At 49.4% G+C, this 22,307-nt stretch overlaps 1 protein-coding gene across 1 annotated transcript in view; it reads right to left on the bottom strand.

The window, feature by feature from the left end:
- Nucleotides 1–730: 730 nt before the first annotated feature.
- The window catches only part of LOC133354621 (BMP/retinoic acid-inducible neural-specific protein 1-like), a 115,574-nt gene continuing 93,997 nt past the window's right edge, over nucleotides 731–22,307 (bottom strand). Inside the window, exons 7-10 of the mRNA XM_061571619.1 lie at nucleotides 17,026–17,248; nucleotides 14,946–15,318; nucleotides 7,884–8,444; nucleotides 731–4,346 (exon numbers count right to left, since the gene is read on the bottom strand). Coding sequence (XP_061427603.1) covers nucleotides 3,864–4,346; nucleotides 7,884–8,444; nucleotides 14,946–15,318; nucleotides 17,026–17,248 — 1,640 coding nt within the window. The 3' untranslated portion in view covers nucleotides 731–3,863. The remainder of the gene's footprint in view (nucleotides 4,347–7,883; nucleotides 8,445–14,945; nucleotides 15,319–17,025; nucleotides 17,249–22,307) is intronic.

Here is a 22,307-nt window from a genome sequence, read left to right as displayed (position 1 = left end):
GAAAAACTTTGTTTTTACGGGTTATACTTATTCCCTCCACGTTTGGAATCAACACCCGTTTCGAGTATTTGGCCGCTATGCATTTGCACAAAGGCCACTTCGTTGAGCTATCATTTGTGGGCAAGTCTCTTCTAAAAAAGAGCCGTATAGCTCAGTGGGCCTTACCTGGTAAAATAAAACGATAAGGTTTCGATTAAACACTGGTGTGATTGACCAATGCTAATTAATGGGGGTTTGGCTCTCCGATGTGGTTTTTGGGATGCTACCGCGTGTTGTTCGGCACGATGTCGGACGTTTCGCTCCACGTTCTGGAAGCTCCTTCAGTTCTTTTATTTTTTAGGAACCGGATGCTCCCAGCACGTGGCGCCAAACGTGGGACGTCGGTGCCGACGGGCTGGCAGTAGACCCAGGGAAACGCACCTGGGCGCTCTACGGCCACACCCGCGAATGTGCGCAGTGCTTCACGACTTCGTGCGAGAGGAATCCGGAGTGCACGGACACATTTCTGGCCGCGCCCACAACACCTTGAAAGCACTGGTGGTCACCACCCAAACCAAGTGCTAACCGGGCACAGCATTGCCTAATTCTAGATTTGAAGCTTTCGTGACTGCAAGGATTCATACTGTTAGGTGTTTTCGGTAAAGTCACGTAGGTAAAAAATTAAAATTAAAAGTTAATAAAAGTAATGATGGAAATTAAAAAAATAATAATGGAAAAACTTTTAATTTTATTTTTTACCTACGTGACTTTACCGAAAAAACCTAACAGTATCAGTATTGCCTGCTTCGCTTCTGAGAATGTGACAGTTTTGTCGGCAACGTTCGGGGTGGATGTTTGTCGTTGGTGAGAGAACCGCCTTTTCGTAAACGTGATCGTGAGATGGAATGAAAAATCGGACTCGGTGTAAATCGCAAATATAAATAAATAAACGTGTAAATACAATTAAAAAAACGCGAGTTACGGAACCCGAGCACTCACAAACACGACGGCAATAGAAATACCTTTTAATAAATGTGTAATCCAACATTTAAAACTCTTGTCATTACATTTTGACTTTCACAGTTATAAATTAAGCATAGAGTGGGTTGCGTGGGTTCAACTTCGCTGTTAGCTGTGCGAATCCTTCAAAACCGTCATCCCAGTCTTCAACAAAATGAAAAATAAACCAACCTCCCCACCCTCTCCCCCCAGAAATAACGAAACACTTAAAATTTACAACGATGATTAATTCCGAAAGATTTGTTAAGTCCATAATAAACTTCAATTGTCGACTTGGTCTTGCCTTGTTCACAGAGTCGGTGAATTCACAAGAGTCCACGGCTCGTCTTTGATTATAAAATGTCGTCACCACGTCTTGCACTGGGTCAAAGTTAAACCCAAATCCCTCCACTCACCCTGCTACCTCTGCCCATCATCCATCGTGCTCATGCAAGGCGCATCTCCTGGGTCGCAAATCTCGAGACAAACACAAACCCATGACAGGTCCCACTCTGGCAATAACGTAAAGGCAGGGGACACGTACGTGCATTGTTTTTCTCCAACGACAATGAAAAGAAAAAAAAGTAAAAAAAAAGAAGATCCCCCTATCCACCGCTCGCATGGACAACAGTTTCGCTTTTGTCTACAAGAGCGCATTACTTAACTTCACCCGCGCATTTGATCGCTGAAAATTAAGACATTTTTGAATCCGTATTTCGCTTCCATCGATATTCTAACGCTTGGTCGAATCATCGTTGATGTTACATATATATATATTTTTTCCCCGTCATCAAAAAACTCGCGCGGAACGAAATGTACGGTCGTTTCAGCCTCCGTTTTGGCTCCATTCAATAAATACAACTTACATTACCATGGACACAAGTAGCGATTGCACTTAGGAGCCACCTCGACCAATCGCGTTCATACCCTCAACATTTGCCGATAAAAGGCATTTGCTGTCTCAAATGGTATGGCAACATCTAATAGATTTACAAACAAATGTGATGTTTCTTTTTGGTGCTGTTGATAAGCGTGCATGTTCGTTTGTGCGTGCTAGCGTGGTATGGGGCGGTACTGTAGCGGTTGGTGCACTGTGCCATGAAGACGATTATATGAACCAATCCTGGGCCTCCCCTAGGTTGACTTGGCCTCAAATAAGTATCTGGTGCGATTTATAAAACATCGCCACTGGGGAGACAAAGGCGGTTGGGTGCGGTTGGGGGCCACCCGCCCCTTGCTGTGCCGTGCCGGCCTTCATAGGTGCTCACTAACAGCACTTGCCCCAACAATCTGTTAAGGCTATACGGGGGATCTCTGTCTTTGTGCGCGAGTGTGTTTGCGTGCGTGTTCACGAGAGTCGGCCAAAAAGTTCTGAGAACAAGATCAATTGAAGAATCCACTTTTGTTTGGGTCATCGTTTAAGGCCCTATCACTGATGTAACTACCGTGCGTCAATATCAATATTAATGTACAGCCCTTTGACAATCGAACCCTGAATGAAGGCTTTCCCCCTACGCCTGTGCATGTCACGAGGGGGGGTTTTGACCATAGCTCAACGTCAATGTCGCCGGGCAGTGCATGTCGGTGTGAGCGAGGGGAGCATACACGTGGTGACGTAGGAGTGCAGCACAACAATGGATTTCGCTGCGATGCCGTCTGCTGCCCTCATATCAGAGCCCCGTGCGCTTGCGGTGGCCGCATTATCAAGCACCGTCCAGACAAAAGCATGCTTCGTTGTCGAGATCTGATGTTTAATTTGACCAGAGGAAATAATAATTGTTATCATAAATTGTATTCTTGATCATCTTGATTATTAACCATTAACGTGTTTTCCAGATTAAGACGCATTTTATTTTCGCCCCCACCTCTGTGCTACAGCAAAAGTTGGGGTTGCATTTCTTAATTTGGTCGGTGTGTGTGTGTGTGTGCGTGGGTGTGTGCGTGGGTTTGTGTGTGTGTGTGCGTGGGTGTGTGCGTGGGTTTGTGTGTGTGTGCGTGTGTGTGTGCGTGGGTGTGTGTGTGTGCGTGGGTGTGTGCGTGGGTGCGTGGGTGTGTGTGTGTGGGTGTGTGCGCGTGGGTGTGCATGTGTGCGTGGGTGTGTGTGCGTGGGTGTGTGTGTGCGCGTCGGTGTGTGTGTAGCTGTGTGTGCGTGGGTGTGCGTGTGGGTGCGTGTGTGTGTATGCGTGTGTGGGTGTGTGTGCGTGGGTGTGTGCGTATCTGTGTGCATGGGTGTGTGTGTGTGCGTGGGTGTTTGTGTGTGCATGGGTGTGTGTGTGTGTGCATGTGACCACATCTAACAAAGGCAGCCGGGCGTGGTGCTGGCCACCCACCCCCTCGTGCGCTGTGCCAGCCTTCATAGGTGCTCGCTAACAGCAGTTGCCCTCAAGGTCTGTTACAGGCTATACGGGGGATCTTTGTCTTTTTGTCCTTGACCAGATCTCTAGGAGCCTAATGAAATACCAGCAACAAGTTTTGGGTGCGTCTTACTCTCCTGGGCGTCTCATAATCTGGAGAACACGATTTTGTGTGTGCGAATGTTAAAACAAATTTCAAAGAAAATCATTAGGGGTGCATTTCTGGGTGATCTGCTCGTGGAACATGAACACGATGTATATGCAATATCTTGTTCTCAAAAACGTTTCCGACGGCGCTTCATAAAGCATTCACGTCATGTGTTTTGATCCGCGCGCGAGCGCATATTTGCATCGTTCGACTTGTATAGACAGATATACATATATGTTCATTTCTTTATCCTCATCTTCTAACTTCTTCGCTTTCATTCCTCCTCTCTCTCTCTCTCTCTCGCTCGCTCGTTCTCTCTCTCTCTCTCGTTCTCTCCTAAAATTCCCTCGTCGACGGAAACGAAAACTCGCCGCGACGGACGACTACGTGCAGAGCTTTGTCCTTTCCGTCTCGGGCATGAGCAGCACCGCCGAATCGAACGCGTCCAGCGCCTGATTGAGCCGCGCCACCTCCGTGCCGTTGAGACGCACGCGGTGGCGCAGGAGGCACCCGAAGAGGTCGTAGGGCGGGTGGCGCGTCACCGGCGCCAGCCAGTTCACGCGAGCCCGCAGCTCTGACAGCGCCAGCATCTGCTGCTGGTGCTGCTGCTGCTGCTGGGTTTGGGCGGCAGTGGCGGCGGTGCCGGGGCCTCCCTGCGCCTGCACCTGGGCGGAGCGCAGCACGGTGGAGCGCAGTAGCTCCGCGTTGAAGGGCAGCCGGTAGCCGAACACTTGCACCGATGTGATCTTCATGAAACCGCGGCGCGGCGGTGGTGGCGGCGGTGGCGGCTGGGACTTGGCCGGAGGGTCGGACGTGTCGGCCGATTCGCTGCTCTCCGTACGGTTGTTGGTCAGAAGCGCACCTGACTTTGGGTTGCAAAGACGGGAAGGAGTGGAGGGGTGGGGGAGTGAGGGGAGGGAGGGAGTGAAGGGGTGGGGCAGGGAGGGAGTGGAGGGAGGGGAGGGAGTAGAGGGAGGAAGTGGAGGGAGTGGAGGGAGGGAGTGGAGGGAGTGGAGGGAAAGGAGGGAGGGGAGGGAGCGGAGGGAGGGAGTGGAAGGAGAGAGTAGAGGGAGGGAGTGGAGGGAGGGAGGAAAGTTTGTGAGACGTTTAACGGTGACGATGGTGACGGCCCCAGTTCAATTCCCACGCACGGCCAATGTCACCAGTGGCGATTTTCTGAACCGGTCCTGCGCCTCCCCTAGATCGACTCAGACTCAAGTGAGTATATGGTGTAAACATCGCCACCAGTGAGACAAACGTGGCCGAGCGTGGTGCTGGCCAATCACACCCACTCCCCTCCGTGTACCGTCCTTTATAGATGCTAGCTGACGGCACTTGCTCCTAAAGTCTGTTGTAAGGAGATTTTGGTTATCTTTAGTCTATTGATTGTTCCGGATGCAGTTGCAATAAACCATCGCCATCGGCCACATTGTGTGACGGTAAATATCTTGGTTGGCACGAGTAAGTCCGTGGGGGTGGGGAGCATGGGAACGAGAGAAGAGGGAAATCATTTGTGCAGTTTTTACAATGTTTGTAATGAGCAGGTAAGTAGAACGAGTTTTGTTGAAGCGGACGGAGTGGGGTCAGATGGCATGGGGTGAGCTCGGGCCATGGAGCCAACAAGGGGAGATGGCGCTCCACAACACGGCACAGCAATCAAACTCGGCTTCTGAAATGCCACGCGTCGTCCCGCTGCCGTGCAACGCTGCCGCTGCTGTTTCTGCTGGTCCCGTTTCCATCTGCTGCTCATGACGAACGCACGTACGTTGAACTTCTTTCGCGCCGTGCGTAGCCAAGCCGCGCTATTCGGAGGTGCGGCAAAGGACAACAAGATTTGGGGAAGGATGCTGTTTACACTGTGGCTGCTATTTTACAGCTGATGTTGCTACTCTCTTTTTTTTTACGACCAGTGGAAACAAGAAGATGCTCGGTGTAGTCGGCACTTTGCTTCGTTCATTTCGTGATTTTTTTTTTAAAATAACTTTGCTTTATGTAACCCCTTACTTCTCGCTCACTTTCTCGCTCGCTCTCTCGCTCACTCTCTTGCTCACTCTCTCGCTCTCTCGCTCACTCTCTCGCTCGCTTTCTCGCTCTCTCGCTCGCTCGCTCGCTCGCTCTCTCGCTCGCTCTCTCGCTCACTCTCTCGCTCACTTTCTCGCTCACTCTCTCACTCACTCTCTCGCTCACTCTCTCACTCACTCTCTCGTTCTGCATGCAGCCCTTCTCTCTCTGACGCTCCGTCGTGACCCTTTCCCATTCCGATGACGTACGCGTACTAAAATAAAATAACTTCATCGCCACGGCTTCAGATCGAAAGATCCATCGAGGTTCCCACGAGGCCAGTTTGGCACCGGCTATCGTAGAGTGCGGTCGCGTCGCTACACTTCTCCGCGGTGAGTACAATGTCTTAAAAACAAATGGCGATAACGCCTCTCAAAATAAAATGAACGCTGAGCCGCTTACGCGTTCCGAGCTTCAGCGGTGAACGTGACACAACACCCTGCAGCTTGGAGACGCTTCAGAACGAGAATGGGCGACCTGGTCTGGTCCCTCTATCTCATCTGATCGCGCTCCCCCTCCCACCACCGCACAACGCGAACCCTTCGCACTACGTAACACAATGCAACGGTGAGTGTTATTTATAGTTTAATTTTGAGTTGAGCGAGGACCCTTGTCCTTGCCTGTGGCATTGTGGCGGTTCGCCAGCGCTTGATTCCGACAGGCCCGGCTCAGCCGAAGAGACGCTGTGTGCCGGAACCGGTCCTGATTTTGCCTGCGCTCAATCAGCAGCAGTGCTGCTGAAATCATGGACTCTGATGGGTCGTGCAAGAAATGTTTTTATTTTTTTTACAACGGACCGATGTATGAAGGAGACAAATTGGCAGCTTATCCGCTCTTCATACTTCAGAGTTATTTAACCATAGCCTGGAAAGGACAGCCGAGGTGGCTTCTCCCTTGCCTTCCTCAGCAATGTTTTTAGATGACACCAACACCAGATGCGGTTTATTGCCATCCCCAGGACGCCTGTTTGCACCACTGCTGCTGTTTATGCTGCTGCTGCTGCTGATATATTTTTTTGTATTAATGATGCTTCCGCTGCTGATGCTGCGTTGCAGTTTCTTAAACCAACACTGATTCCGTCGGCGCTGCCCATGCTGTTATTAATGCCGCTCGCGTGCCATTGTCTTGCATGCCCAATTGTGGCAAGGAACACTTGTGCACAAACAAAATAACAATTACATTGCGTACAGGCCTCGGTCAATCCACTGCTGGGATGAGTGCCTGCCTATGCAGTGTCGCTCACGGCCGATGTTTGACCATACCTCACCGCGCTTACCAGAGCAGGTTGGTGAAGAGCGGTGGGGCCCAGGACCGGTTGAGATGTGACTCTACCTCAAAACGGTAATATTTCCTGTCTGGTGTGATGATTCATGGGATTTAAAACATTTTGAAAGTTGCGAATGCTTCGTGGAAAGGTAGAAATCTGTGCTGAGCGCCATTGGTGAGTCGTGATGAACACGTGATGAACACGCGCAATGATGAGCACGTGTATGGAAGTAGTGGTCAAGTATAGGGAGGAGACCCCCTTCAAATACCATGTTCCAGATCGCTACTCCTACGTGAAAAGGGGGACATGAGCCCAATCGCCCTCCTCTTACCCCTTGGGTACCTTGCCTCGGGCTTGTCGTCCACGGACGACAAGCCTGTTCAATAAAAATAAAATACATTAAAAAAATTAGTAGAGTTTTTCAAGTAATCCAATGAAATGTAAACGTCAAAGGGAATTTCTAATAAAATGAGCATCGAGCCATTGGTGCTCACCTCCTGTTTACAGCCCTGCAGAGCCAGTGCTGGAAATGTCACATTGCTGTTGTGAGCGTGGGTTTCGCCATAGCACAATTACTGTTGACCTCCACAACGTTACGTTTCGATGAGGTGCGTCGAGCCGTAGACACCATCCGAACGGGATCTGAAGAACGCCTCAATATGTACACATACGTACACGTACATCATCGGAATGGAAAATGCTTGATTTAAAGCTTTCATGACTGCAGGAATTCGTACTCTTTGGGTCTTTCGGTAAAGTCACGTAGGTATAAAAATAATAGATCACGACGTTTTGATCGCAACACAAGCAATCGTCATCAGGTGATTGCCTGTTGCGATCGAAACGTCGTGATCTATTATTTTTCCATCTACGTGACTTTACCGAAAGACCCAAAAAGAATGGAAAAAGCATTAACCAGGGCGGCCGCGGGGTGCTCTAAACCGCGAACCTCTGCAACAAGCGGCGACCGCGCCACCGATCGTCCGCATCGCCGGAACGGAACGAGCTCCGCTCTACCATCGGCACCAGCTCAGACCGCCCCGGGGGCGCGCACGCGACCGCCCGTCCCCCTTACCTTCAGGCCTCCCCTGCTGCGCATGTAAATGTGCACCGTCTCGAAGAAGGACTTGTAGCGGTTGCCCAGGCTCAGCGTCCAGTTGTGGCACTGCACGACGGTGCCCGGTGGCGGGAAGGTACCGGCGGCGCCCGAGCCCGTCACTGGCCCGGCCTCCGGGTGCCGCACCTTCTCCCAGCCGGGGTAGCCGTCCCTCCCGGCCGGCAGCTGCCAGCTCTCCGAGTGGCTGCCGCCGAAGGGGTTCACCGAGACGGTGAGCAGCGGCTCCCCGCGCGCCGCGCTGCCGCCCGTTCCGTTTGCGCCGCCGCCCCCGCCGCCGCTGTTGCCGCCTCCGCCCGAACGGCCGGCGCCCGTCTTCGCGTGGCAGACGTGCAGGCTGATGCCCAGCAGCACGTGCAGCGAGGTGGGGCGGTGGCGGTTGCTGCGCAGGCTGATGAGCATGCGGCGGCGGTAGAGCGGGTCGAACCACGAGTCGAGGTGCAGCTCGTTGCTGACGAAGGCGGCGTCCGGGACGACGAGGCGGTGGTCTCGTTTCTGCAGGAGGTACTTGAGCTCCAAGTCCTGCGGAGGTGCGTCGGAGAGTGCCGGTGAGGGTCTAACATCACGCGAACTCCGGTCATTCTCGCAGCAGCAGCGGCCGTTGGCTCGGACATCGAACAATGATGGTCACTGCATCGCGCAGCACTTTCAGATGCGCTTCTACGGCCGTCTGGAACGCTCTTCCTTCTGATATTGGGAGGGTACAGGAACTATGCAATTTTAAGTCATCCAGATTGAGAACTTATTTCTTTAGAACTGCTTGTTCTAGTTTGTTTTCCTTCCCCCGCACCTCCGATTAGCACGGTTGGCTATGTATGGTGCAAAAGTAGTTTAACATACATATATGGGTTGTTTTAGAGGGTTCTAAATGGGTGCAGCATGGGCTGGAGAAGAGATGGACTGATGTGGTACAGGAGGATGTGCAGCTGAGTGGACTTGCCAATGACTGGTACCAGCGGTGTCAAGATCTACCTTTATGGAGGAGGCTCGTGAAGGACGCTACTGGGCAGTTGGAGGCAGTCGCGCTCCAACAAGAGCGGAGGGCAGAGAAGCCACGCTCACAACAGCGAGCGGAGCGCCGGGTGCCATGACCTCCTGTCAGCGAGCCTTTAAACACTTCACGTGGCCTTGGAGTGCACATGGTCTGGCACAAGCACCGCGGTGACGTAACTCCCACCTAGTGGGAATGGTGGATGTTGTTGTTGGGTTGGAGTAATTGGTGGCTGGCCTGAGACCATCAATTCACTCTCTCCAGTTGAGGACTCGGTTTAATCACGGGCGGAGGAAACTCAGACTCAAATTACACTAATAGCTGATTTACATAAACTTCACAGCATTATAAAGTTGCACTTGACTTGCCCGTCAAAAACGAGTTCATTAATAATCTTTGGTTAATTCGGTAAAGCACGAAACAACTGCAGTCACGAAAACTTCAAATCTCGATTGAGTTGATTAATATTGATGTATGGAACCTGTGGAACAATTGTTTTACCAGTGGAAGCATCATTGTGATTATTACTGTGGCAATAATACGACAAGCCTGATGGGTCGGTGGGAGGCAGAGCGGTTCGAAATCAGTAGGTTGCAAGTTCAAATCCTATTTGGGGGTTGACTCATCCCATCATTCTGCCGGGGTCAAAAAATGAGTACCGCTAGGCAGGGAAGTCAACAGTGGTCGTCCTATGGGTGGTTCCATCCACACCATAGCAATGTAGAATTTCAACCACTGGGCTGCGAGGAGAGATGAAGGACCATAAATGGGATTGAGCACAGGGAGACGGAGGGACAGAGAGAGAAGATTGAGAACGAAGAGGACGAGAGGTGGGGACATGGAAGGAGATGAGAGAGGTGAGATGATGAGTTGGGGCAGGGCTTTGTAGGAGATCTAAAGACGAGTGTCAGGCATTTGCAATGACAACGGTGCATACTCTTAGTTTTTTCGGTGAAGTCACGTAGGTAAAAAATGAAATTAAAATTTATAAAAAAAGGATAAAAATCACGACGTTTCGGAGGCAACATAACCATCACAGCAAAATATCTGTATGGTTTCACCTGAAGACGGAAGCTTGTGTTGCCTCCGAAACGTCGTGATTTTTATCCTTTTATTTTTATTATTTTTTTTTTCATTTTTTACCTACGTGACTTCACCGAAAAAACTAAGAGTGTGAATCCTTGCAGTCACGGAAGCTTCAAGATAGCGGTGCAGTCAACGAGAAGCCAGCGGAATCGAAGGAGGAGGAGAGGCGAAGTGTGAGAATTAAAGAGGAGGAGGGGGGGCGGAGGGGCTCATTGACCGACTCTTCCACGCAGGCCATTCATGGGGAGAGCGGCACACGCTTTAAAACCAGCAAGCGCCACCGTCCCGCCGCAATCTACCTGGTTGTACCGCTGGGTTGGACGGCAAGGTGTGGGCGTCTGGGTGAGTGGTTGGACCAAACCAAAAAAAAAGTGACAACCATATTGCAACCTCCGCCTTGGGGATGCTGTATACGGTTGGAGGGGCTCACCCCCCCCCCAACACCCCCCCGACAGTCCCCAGGAATTTGAGAACTCGAGTGTGATTAATTACCCGCACGATGCGCCAGTGCCTGCTATTTAAATTTAGGTCAACGTGTCCCCGGTCCCGGAGGCGACTGTGGATTCATTATTAGTGGGATGCGGTGGGTTTGAGGGGTGGGGGGTTTTGTCCGAAAGCTACGTTCCAAAGCGAAAATAAAATTACGTAAAAAAAAGTTTTTTTTTTATCTATGAACATATTGGCTTCCCTAGTCTACGAGCTCAGGTCAGATATTTCACTTTTCGGTACCACCTGAGGTAGCATAACCTTCGTGGTCCCAATTGCCCTATGTGTCCAATGACGGTGAATTATGCGAACGCATTTAAAACGAGCGGGCCCAGCAAGTAATTAACTGTTATCTATCTATATGAAAGGGAAATTTGTGAATATGTGTGTCTGTTCGAAATGTTTAGCATACTTCCCAACATGCAACAAACTTGAAATTTGTCATGTGAGTAGCTTTCAGACTGTACACAATGCAGAAAGTCTAAAAATAGACTTTTGTATTTTTTGGGGGGGGGGGGGGGCGGGGGCGCAATAATGATTATTTTGCACGGCAAGTGAGCGGTGACGTCACATCTGTGATGTCACCCGCATGCGGCAGCGTCACGCAGTGTGCCTGCTAACGTCACGCATCCCCCCCCCACCCTCCGCGTAGGCCGTGTATTCAAATCCAAGACAAGAATCCAAGTTTCGGGCGAAGCCGGGTAGTAAAGCTAGTTAGCCTTATACGTACATCAGTACGACTAAAGTTGTTTTTGCCAACTTCAATGGCACCAATTTCTGCTCTGACCTATGGGCTACACGGATGCCCGACGTTACCCACCAGCCACCCGTTCAGGTAGTTCTCTGCGGCGAGTAAACGATGCCTTTAAAAACAACGGCGCTATGCCACTTGCTCCTTGCGAGACTCGGCGGAGAACGGGACCCCCACCCTGCATACTTGCAGCGTCCGAGAGGGTGCTACTGGTTAAGGTCCCAGCACCCTCGTGGCAATGGGGGCCCTGTCAATGCCGACCAAGGATATTAACAAATGCATACCCCTTGTGTACGACAGATAGAGAATCATGAAATAATCAATTAAAAAGAAAAAAATTATGCTCGTGATTCAAACGTCAAAATGCATGTCTAAGAAAAGACGATTTGCTGTGAATTCAAATGTTATACCAACATTGAAGCTATTGTTTTTTTATATGACCGGATAAGGGCCACTGAGCTATATAGCTCTTTTTCAGAAGCGACCTGGCCACAAATGATAGCTCAACGAAGTGTCTTACCACGTGGACATCTATAGCAGCCACATACTCTAAACGGATGTCTCTAAATGTGGAGGGAAAAACCCGAGGAGCCGCAGAAAAATCCACATGACCACGGGGAGAACGTGCAAACTCCAAACACACAGGCGTCAGGGTCGGGATCGAACCCACGACCTCCTGTATACCAGGCGAGGGAGTTAACATCTCACCACCGAGATGTTAACTCAGGGTAATACAATAAATGAGATGGAACAATACACAGATTCCACATGCGAGTCGGTACCATTGAGACAAAAAAAAATAACAATTTGCTAATTGAAACATTTATCCAAAATCGTGTCAATTCATCAAATTGTATAAAGTACAAGAGGCAGTAACGTAATGGGATTGTATTCCACTCTTAAGCAATGACCCACGATTGCACGAGATCAAACATTGATTTTGCTGCAACATATTTTTCCATTAATTCTGTTTTGACTCACTGCCTTACAATAATCATAACGAGATTACCGTACTTAGGAAAGAAGGGCATACCAAATGTAACTGATTATACCCTCGACTGTCATATGAGAGCCATTAAAAGGGAAGCACCCCTTTCCTATCAAGAGACGCGTTTGCCTCGGGGGAAAAATGATCGGTTGGGCTCATTGGAGTGACACACACACACATATATGCACGTGCATACACAAGGCGTGAAGACTTGAGTTGAGCAGCTTCAACACAAATCCCATCCATGCGTTCACCATTCTTTGTCGCACGTTCACAGCGGGGCCGTTTGATGACTACACCACCTTCAGGCGTCAGGCCTCTTATTCTGATGCAACCATCTTCTTGGTTCTTTCGGTAAAGTCACGTAGAAGGGAAATAATAAAATAATAAAAATAAAACATAATAAAATAATTCTCACGACGTTTCGGCCACAACGCAAGCAGCCGTCCTCAGGTGAAGACCAGGTCTGTCGGGGAGACAGCGTTGTGGCTGAAACGTCGTGAGAATTATTTTATTATGTTTTATTTTTATTATTTTATTATTTCCCTTCTACGTGACTGTACCGAAAGGACCAAGAAGATGAATCCCTGCAGTCACGAAAGCTTCAAATCGAAATCTGATGCAACCATTTTGTCAAATTGAGTCGCCATCATCCCATTGATGTGCGTGACGCATTGAGACTGTGGGGGTGCGGGGGTGGCGTTCCTTGGGGGGGAGGGTGTGGGATTCCCTTGGGGGGGGGGTGGAATTCCCTTGGGGGGGTGTGGGGTTCCCTTCCACAGACTTAAGGCCAGAGAAGTATGTTGATGACCAACGCTTGTTTGCGGGGAGATGTAAAATGCGCAAGAAGTGTGATGGTGGTGTTGCTGGCTCTTTGAGGGACCCCCCCCCCCCCACTCCACCACATTTCGACATATAAACTCCTCGTGAGAGAAGAGATCTTGACAAGCAAAAGGGACATAGCGAGAAGACAGAATAAGAGAGATAGCAGGCGAGGCATACGTGCAGTGAAATTGACAGATACGTGGTCAAGAGACTAATACAGATGATGCGAGATACAGAAAAATAGGGATCAGGAGGGATTATCCTTTGAATGTTATTTATTCATTTTTCTAAATCTCGATAATAATTACACTGCAGCTGATTTTCCGCTCGCCCCTATTTCTTTCCATTCATAAATCCGGGACTCCCTTGAGCTATTGGGCACTCTTAAGAACGACTGCTCGGTTTGCTGTTGCCTAGCGCCAATCCGCGCGCGCCTGGCAAAGCACCTCCTCGGATTGAGCCCACGTCGACAGAAACTGACGTACATACGTCAGATTCTGATTCTGACGTATGTATGTCAGTTTCTCTTCCGATTCCGTTCCGATGATGGACACGTACGTCAACACCGATGACGTACGCGTCCACCGTTAAAGCTAAAACCGGGAGGAAAAGCCAACGTGTTACACCGGGAGAACAAAAAAAACTACAATTAAATAACTTTGTCGGTACCGAGGCTCCCACGAGGCCATGTGGGAGGGCGTGTGCCGCGGTTTGGCCGCCAGCTATCGTAGAGCGGAGGTCGTATCGCTACATTATCTCTGCGTTGAGGACAATGTCTTTAAAAACAGCGGCGCTATGCCTCTCCCAATAAACCTAACGCCGGGCCGCTTGCGCGTTCCGATATTCAACGGTGAACTGGACAGACGTCTCTGGAAGGGTTAAAAACACACACACACACTCACACACACACACAGACACACACAAACACATACAGACACACAGACACAGACACACACAGACACACACACACACAGACACACACACACAAGCGTGGGCGTGGAACGAGCTGCGTTGTGCAGATGGCGCTCGGCATTTTGCCCTCGGGCTGCAGAATCCCAGCCGCATCCCTTCAACCATCTGCGCGGCAAATGACATTTACACAGATCCTACGTTGCCCCTAATCTGCCCGTGAACACTGGTTCATCGTCCGGATTATTTGGGGGGGGGGGTGAAAGAAACAACAACAACAACAACGATCGACCAAGCACCTGCTAATGAACGCAACCCCCCCCCCACCCCCGCTGTTGGTGGGGTGGGACGCTCCTAATCAAACCCGACACACGTCAGCTGTGGACAGGTGCGTTCACACTGAATAGGACGTTGGTGGGGGGAGCACTTGTTGGAAGCGCTACAGACGTGGCTGCGGCTAAGGATGCACGAGCAATGTAGGCGGTTAGGGGGATAACGTCCGCGGAAGGGAGATCAAGCGGAGCCGCCGATATCCTGGGCTCGAGGCTACGGTATCCGCTAGATGTGTTGCAATGCACCCTTGTTGTACTCTCTTCGATGGCTGACACGTGCATTAAACAGCTATCGATGTTGGGGTGCCTCAGTGCCGAGGCGTTATTTCCCTGGTCTCATATGCAGGAGAGTCGTGGGTTCGATCCCCGTGGTGGTCGTGTGAAGGTATCTCGGGGTCTCTACGGTTTTTGCCCTCCACATTTAGAATCAACATGCGTTTAGAGTAAAACGGCCGCGACACATTTCCACGCGATTAAAAGCCCCTTCGTTGAGCTATCATTTGTGATCGCCAGTCAGGCCGCTTCTGAAAAAGAGCTACACAGTTCAGTGGGGCCTAACCTGGTAGGTAGAAGAAGAAAAAAGTTCACAACGTAAACATTACGCGCGCGTACACAAAAACTGTGATTCGTGTCCACGAACGCGCCGCCGTCACACCTGCAGGTCGAGGTCCGACTCGAAGTCGATGAACAGCTCCGTCTCGTCCGGCCGCGCCGCCTGAGGCCTACACGTCCCGTCGGGCGCCAGCGTGTAGCCGGCGCCGCACCCGCCGCACCGCGTCGCGTTGCCGCGGTCGCACGACGTGCAGCGAGTGCCGGGCCCCGTCCGGCACGGAAGCGGACGCTGGCACACGGCAGGGCCCGGCGAGCCGGCGGGACACACGCACACGCCGGACTCCTCGGAGAAACGGCCGCCACTTCCGCCGGAGCTGCCGGAGCCGCCACCGGAGCCGCCGCTGGTGCCGCCGCTGGCTCCGTGGCCCGAGCAGTAGAGGAGAGATTGGACTCGCTCCAGCCACACGGACAGCGGCCTGCCAGGCAGCGTAAGGGGCGGGTGAGAGTTGAATGCCTCGATGTGGTGTCTCAGGTGTGAAGCTGCTAAACGGGTCCTTTCACCCGCGCCTCCGAGTAGCACGGTTGGCTACGTACGGTACGAAGTAAGTTCGATGTGCGTACATAAAACACCAAACCGTTTTTATTTCACCAGGTGAGGCCCGCTGAGCTAAGCACAGCTCTTTTTCAGAAGCGACCTGGCCACAAATCAAAGTTGCTTATCACGTGGGAATTTATAGCAGTCAAACACTCTAAGCGCTATGTTGAATCTAAATGTGGAGAAAAAAACCACGCAACCACGGGGAGGACATGAAAACTCGAAACATACAGCAGGCGTCAGGATCAGGATCGAACCCACGACCTCCTGTATACCAGGCAAGGTAGTTAACATCTCCTAGCCACCGTGATGATGATGAGAGAGAGAGAGACACGCAAACTCCAAATATACAACAGGCGTCTGGGTTGGGATCGAACCCACGACCTCCTGTATACCAGGCGAGGTAGTTAACATCTCGCCAATGTGGTGCACACAGTGTACGTGCGTGTTATGACATCACATGATCGGTGACGTTACCTTGGTCCTCTGCTCCCGAGCTGTGAGCAACCGGTGATAATGTTGGCGCAAATAGAGTTCATGTCAATCAAATGAGAGGTGTGGCTCTGATTTTATTGACATGCTTGTGTATCTTTAGTTTCATTCATTTAAGATTGCTCGCCATTTTCTAAAAGACGCCAAGGCTCCCGACGAAGGAAAAAAGAAACAGGTGCTCTCTCGCACTGAAAATATAAATTATTCGAAATAAAAATACACATTGGCTCTGTAACAACGTGATTAACTAATGTTCTTGGAAATATAACAATGAGCATACAATTTGGTATTACCATTCAGGTTAATTACAGTAGTGAATACAATTTAGCATGCCGTTTAGTTAGTCCTAACATTGCCTTCTCAGTACATCACACACTTAAAACCAATTTAGAATTATTCAGGCTAAGAGCACATTATTGTTTTATTATCTGGAAGGTTGGGAGTTCAAATCCTGGTTGGTGGGGGTTGACTTAGCCCATCATCCCTCAATGGTCGATAAAATAAATATAATTTTCCGTGGTATCCAACAGTGGTTGTCCCTAAGTATAGACTCTACACCACCATAGCAATGTGGAATTTCCAGTACTTGCTCAGAGCTGTATATAGGAGATGAGCATTGTTGCAGTGCTCACTTGAACAGGAAACATTCTTTGACTCTGTTTGACCTCAAAGGATTTTCTGCACTGGATTTTCCTGTCCACCTGTTTTTCACAAATAATGATCGCGCCCCGCCAGTGTGATATAATGCAGCCTATAATTTGATCCCCGTTACGCAGTTTGTCTGGCAGAAAAAAAAAGCTAAGTTCGCAAACGTAAGATTCCGAGGTCAAATTCCGGTCGGAGTTCGACTCACGAGACCATCATTCTCTCCAGGATCGATAAAATAATTACCACTTTAAAAAAAAGTCGACAATGACCATAGCCGTCCGATCGCGTTTGCAGCCTGTAGTACTGTGTGTCGTTTGACACGTTGTCCGACGTTTCGCTCCACGTGCCGGAAGCTTCTCGGGGAACCGACTCGGAGGAAGAAAGCTCAGAGCATGGGGCAGCGAAATGTCGAGCGAGTTCCCGGGCAGAAATGTTAACCGACACCGACCTCTCGGCCGGCATCTGCACGGTGGGGTTGCTGTCGCAGGTGCGGCTCAGCGAGTAAATCCGTCGCGCCGTGCGCTCCGCCCTGGCGCGGACGCCTGCCGCATAGACGCGGACGCGGCCGTACTGCAGCTGCAGGTCCCGCTCCGACGCCCATAGTTGGTAGAGCTCGGAGCGCGAGAGGAAGCGGCCCGAAGGCAGGCGGCGCACAAACGCCCGGAACTCCTCTGCGAGACAGCAAGGGAGGGAGGGGAGGGAGGGGATGGAGGGGAGGGAGGGAGGGGAGGGGGGGAGGGAGTGGTGGAAAGAGGCTTTGATTAGGTTTTAATTACAATTAAGTTACGCGTTGATGGATTCTGTCCAATTACTAGAAATGTTGTTTAATTGGGGCGTTCCTGTGAAAACAATGTGTAAATCACGGCGCGCGATGCCAGGGAGTGGCCGTTATAAGAGGTCTCGTTTATATTTTTGAAAGAGCATCCGTCATTCAGAAATCTTTCAGAATCAGATGAGACACCCAGGAGGGGCGGGCCAGAAAGTTACAACAACAAACGGTACAAAAAATGCAACAAACAATGCAATGCATTTCAAAATAAAATCAATATTGATTAGCATCGGGTAAAAGCACAGGTTGCAAGCTTCCAATAGCGTGCTCACACCACCACGACTGTTATAAGAGCCCCTACTCACGGCAACTCAAGAGAGACCTCCCCCGCCCCCCTGGAGTGTATTTTGCCTACTCCTCCACCAACTGCAGCTGCAGACAAACTTGAGAGAGGTGAGAGGGGCCGGGGGCCACACTTTACCCCACCGCACGCGAACCGCCGATCGACTAAACTGTGGCGCACCGATTTAGAAGGCTTGGATTTTAACAAACGTGCACCATCGTTTTTGTTGCCACGCTGAGAGATCGAATCAATCCGGTGTCCTCGGGATTTCCAACTCCGGCGCGCTTAACCATCACCCGACGGCATCACCCGGCGAAGCACAAAATGCGGCAATAACGTGGTAATGGCAGACAGAGAGGTTGATGGGGGCTTAATATGATTCGGGGGATCCGAAAGTCACACATCTTGGCGCGTGTCGTTAATTGAAGACACCGCTGAGTGATGGGCTCATTTCTCTTCTGACACTCAAGCCAAACTGAAGAGAACATTTTGAGGGAGCCGTACGTGCCATTTGAATAAGGTTACTATTTGGCGGAGGTCAGTAAAAGTCCCCTGTATGAGAAGGGGGGGGGGGGCAGATAAAAAAACTCAATTACCACTGCCATCAGTCTTCAATGTAATTCTGGGCACGTAAATATTTAGCAGGCCGTTTCAAAGGCTGACGCGCAGACTCGGCAAGTGAATTTGAGGATGTGGCAAAACTGCGATGGTTCGCTCATCTCCGTTCACTGTTACTTAGACGGCTCGCAGTGGTGCACGTTCCTTGCACTGGCAGCAGGGCTCATCAAATGCCACTAAGTACTCTCTCCTGGAGCCGGAGACCCCTCAATCACGGGACTGCTATTCATTATTCGCCTTAATTATTTTTAAAAGGGGAAGTGACACATTAACCAAATGTTTCGCTCGCCCGCTATGGCAAATTATGGCAGGCGTTACTCGAGAGGAAATTCTTCTTGCGGTAGACCACAGAGGCCATTAAAGTGTGGGTGCCAGGCTCAGAGGATCTAAAGGCGCCTTCGGAAGCATGGAAAATTAAATCTTATTTCCCCGCCACCCACAACCCCGCCCATCGGTTCCTGAGACTCCTCGCCAATCTGCCCGCCGCCGCAGCCGCCGCATGATTTGGCGCCGGCGTGTAACTCCTGCAACTCGGGCCACTCAGAGACATTATTACATTTATTAGCAACGAGACACCTGGGCAATTTCCACGGGCATCGCGGGGATACGCGGACACGTTGGTGAGTTATTGGACACTACCAATTTCCTAACGGCATCTTGACCCCTCCAAAGAACGGAGGGGAAAGACGGGCTCGGAAAATGTGCCCGAGTTAATTTCATTTAAAGCTGCACAGTCTCGAAGATTGAATGACCGACCAGGCGCTGAATGGCCATGCGTGATAATGCCATTGATATTCCGCGGCGGTGGCGCTCTGCAAGGCAAACATCGAAGCGTCAGTGGGAAAGGATAAGTCACAAGTGCGGCACTTTCCGCAAATGCAATTTGCTTTCATTGCCGCCCACTCTTTCTCGTCTCAGGGCGTTGATTAATCATCTGAATTGTTCTACATGGGAAAAAAATAAATAGAATGAATAACGGTAACACTCGGTGCGAGCGTGCATGCTCGCGCGCCGCAAGATCGCGATGGAATGAATTTTGACATCATGGTAAATATGCAACAAAATAAAACGTGTATTTTTTTGGTTTTACTTGGCCGTTTTAGAAAACGCGATTCTTGAGCTAACATTACTGTTACAAACGTTGCATTATTGCCAGGAACAAGGGAACCAACCGTACGACCAAATAATCGCCGAGGCCTTGGTTTCCCATAAGTCTCGTGAAACGGGGCAACACAATTAACTCTTTCCAGAGGACATCGATTCTACCTCCCGGCGTGGCAGCTGAAACAGGTCAAAGGTTATTGAAGCCCTTCCACCCAGTCTACCCAGCAGCGTAAATGGGTTCAACCCGGACAGTCGGGCAGCAGGTCGCATGTGACGTCTGGCTTGTGTGGACAAGTAGGCCAATTACCCTCTGAAGGGGCTCTCTCGAACTTCCTTCTGCCAGCAGTGGCATGAGGAAGCAATTGAAGGGCTGGTTATACAGGAGGTCAAGGATTCAATCCCAATCCTGTATATTTGGAGTTTGCATGTTCTTCCTGTGATCATGTGGATTTTTTTTTCTGGGTCCTCCAGATTTTCTCTCCATATTTAGAAACATGCGTTTGGAATATTTGGTTGCTATAAATGTCCAAATGATAAACCACTTCGTGTGAGTTTGTGGCCATGTCACTACTGAAAAAGAGCTATATAGCTCAGTAGGCCTTACCTGGAAAAATACAATTTTTTGTTTAGTTTCACAATTTACCGTTATCATAACTGTTCAAACGAAGGGGTTTGTAAGATTACTGACAAACGTTAACTTATAAGCAAAATGAAGAAACACATTTGAAGTAATACATAGTCATATTAAGTTTACAAACCAAAATGCATAGTGAATGAATGTGCAGCCCTTGGTCAATGCACTATTGGACGAATGCTTCCACATGCTGTGTCAGTTGTAGGGATATCTGATCATACTTCACCATTGCTGGTCAGTGCGAGTTGGTGAAGTTGGTGAACCCAGTAATGGTTCAAATATCGCGAGACACTGATTTTAGCCACGATCAGGAATTGCATTTCAGGTCGTCAGGTTCACGGTGCAGCGTGCTAACCACCGTGCCACTGCTCCACGCCGGCACAGTTTATTGAATACAAATGATCAGAATACAAATCATTTATTTATTGAGAGAAGAATGGAACGAGGCAACAATATGGACAACTGGGCCTTTGAGATAGAGGCTGTATGTCAAACTCGGGTAATATATTTGCTCAAAGAGATTTACACAGGGATATCTCGCTTTCTGTCCCATATATATATGAGGAAGCTGTATTGGTGTTTGAAATAAAAAATGAAAAATATCAATATCTACTGGCTCTTATCACAGCGGTTGTTTATTTGGCACTGATAAAAAAAAATGGTCCGCATAAAAAATGTGCGTCTCATCTCTTGCATATCCAACGGCTTTATATTTTCACTCAATATGTTTTTTTTGGTCAATGTATCAATTCTTTTTTTAACCGTGCATAACGATCTTGGCGATGAATCACTTGGAGATGCTAATCATTCAATATTGAAGAAGAAGAAGAACCCACGCCAAATGTGCATTTTTTTTTTCTACTCGTATCTTGATCTCGATATTGCATTTACTTGCCGTTCAGGGTTCCGCCAAAGAATTGTGGCCAACGGCCCTCTAGGCAGGCGGGGCCTGTGATGACTCAGACATTTCACTGCCACGAATGTCAACGGCTCCGTTTTCACCAACTCCAACCGCCACTGCACCTCATTGCATTTCTCATTACGAGTTTAATCGCCTCTTATATTGGCCGTGCGGGTGGCGCTGCCATTGGCTCATGCTCCAGACTCTTCATTCCGAGGGTTGCCAGTTAAAATCTCGCGTCGGAGGTTTTGGCCCGGCCTATCATCTCTTCAAGGGTCATGAAAACTTGTGTCGCTTTGTGGAACGTTAACATTGGAGAGGTTTTTTTCTGGTAATAGGTTTTTACCCTTCCAACTGGTACAAAAACGGACACCTTTATACCAGGGGTCATGTTTACAATAACCACAACACAAGCAGTCAAAATTCAAGCAAAAAAAAAGAAACAACTAAAAAATGATAATGATATGTATAAAGGTGTCAGTTTTTGTGCCAGTTGGAAGGGTAAAAACCTATTACTATATTTTGCCACTGGTAAAGGAGGTCTCATAGTGTAAAGGTTTTTTTTTTTGTCAAAAGACAATTCTTTTGCACTGTGCCCAATGCTCTTTTGAGCATTAGACACCACTTTCATTCAATGGATTTTAAGTAAAATATGTATGTGTGTATATATATACTGTAATAAGGGGAGTGGTGGTGTAGCGGTTGGAGCGCTGCGCTACGAACCCGACGGACGACCTGAGTTCGATTCTTGCTCACGGCCAACACCAGTGACGATTATCTGAACCGATCTTGGGCCTCCCCTAGGTCAAACTCAGCCTCAACTGAGTATCTGGTGCGATGTATAAACATCGCCACTGGGGAGACAAAGGTGGGTGTGGTGCTGGCCATCCACCCCCTCGTGTGCCGTGCCGGCCTTCATAGGTGCTCGCTAACAGCACTTGCCCCAACAGTATTTTAAAGGTTATACCGGGGATCTTTGTCTTAAATACAGTAATGTATTTATTGTGTTAATAGATGCTCCCATGGTGTAACGGTCAGAGCACTGGACTTGCAATCCACAGGTCGCTGGTTCGAATCAATCTCCTGGCACGACAGTTGAAACATCTATCAATCAAGTCAAAAAGTTATTTCTTTAAAGGCACATTTTTTAAAACAAGGGGCCAGTAATACATGATCATTCTTCAATATAAGCTTAAAACCATTGAATTGCAATAATAATTATGTGAAACCTTCAACCACGCATTTGGTTACAAATGTGTTCACCACAGTTAGTCGATTGGTCGTGTCACGTTCGGTGGGCTAATGTGTGGATGCTCTCACCTCTTCCAAGATGTCTGACAAGCATGAAAAAGTCCTCGAGA

The sequence above is a fragment of the Lethenteron reissneri genome, chromosome 48, assembly GCF_015708825.2.
Source record: "Lethenteron reissneri isolate LAM-NWPU_2019-01 chromosome 48, ASM1570882v1, whole genome shotgun sequence".
In the NCBI taxonomy this organism is placed as follows: Eukaryota; Metazoa; Chordata; class Hyperoartia; order Petromyzontiformes; family Petromyzontidae; genus Lethenteron; species Lethenteron reissneri.
Note: the sequence above shows the minus strand (reverse complement) of the source record. Positions and strands in the feature narration are given on the sequence as shown.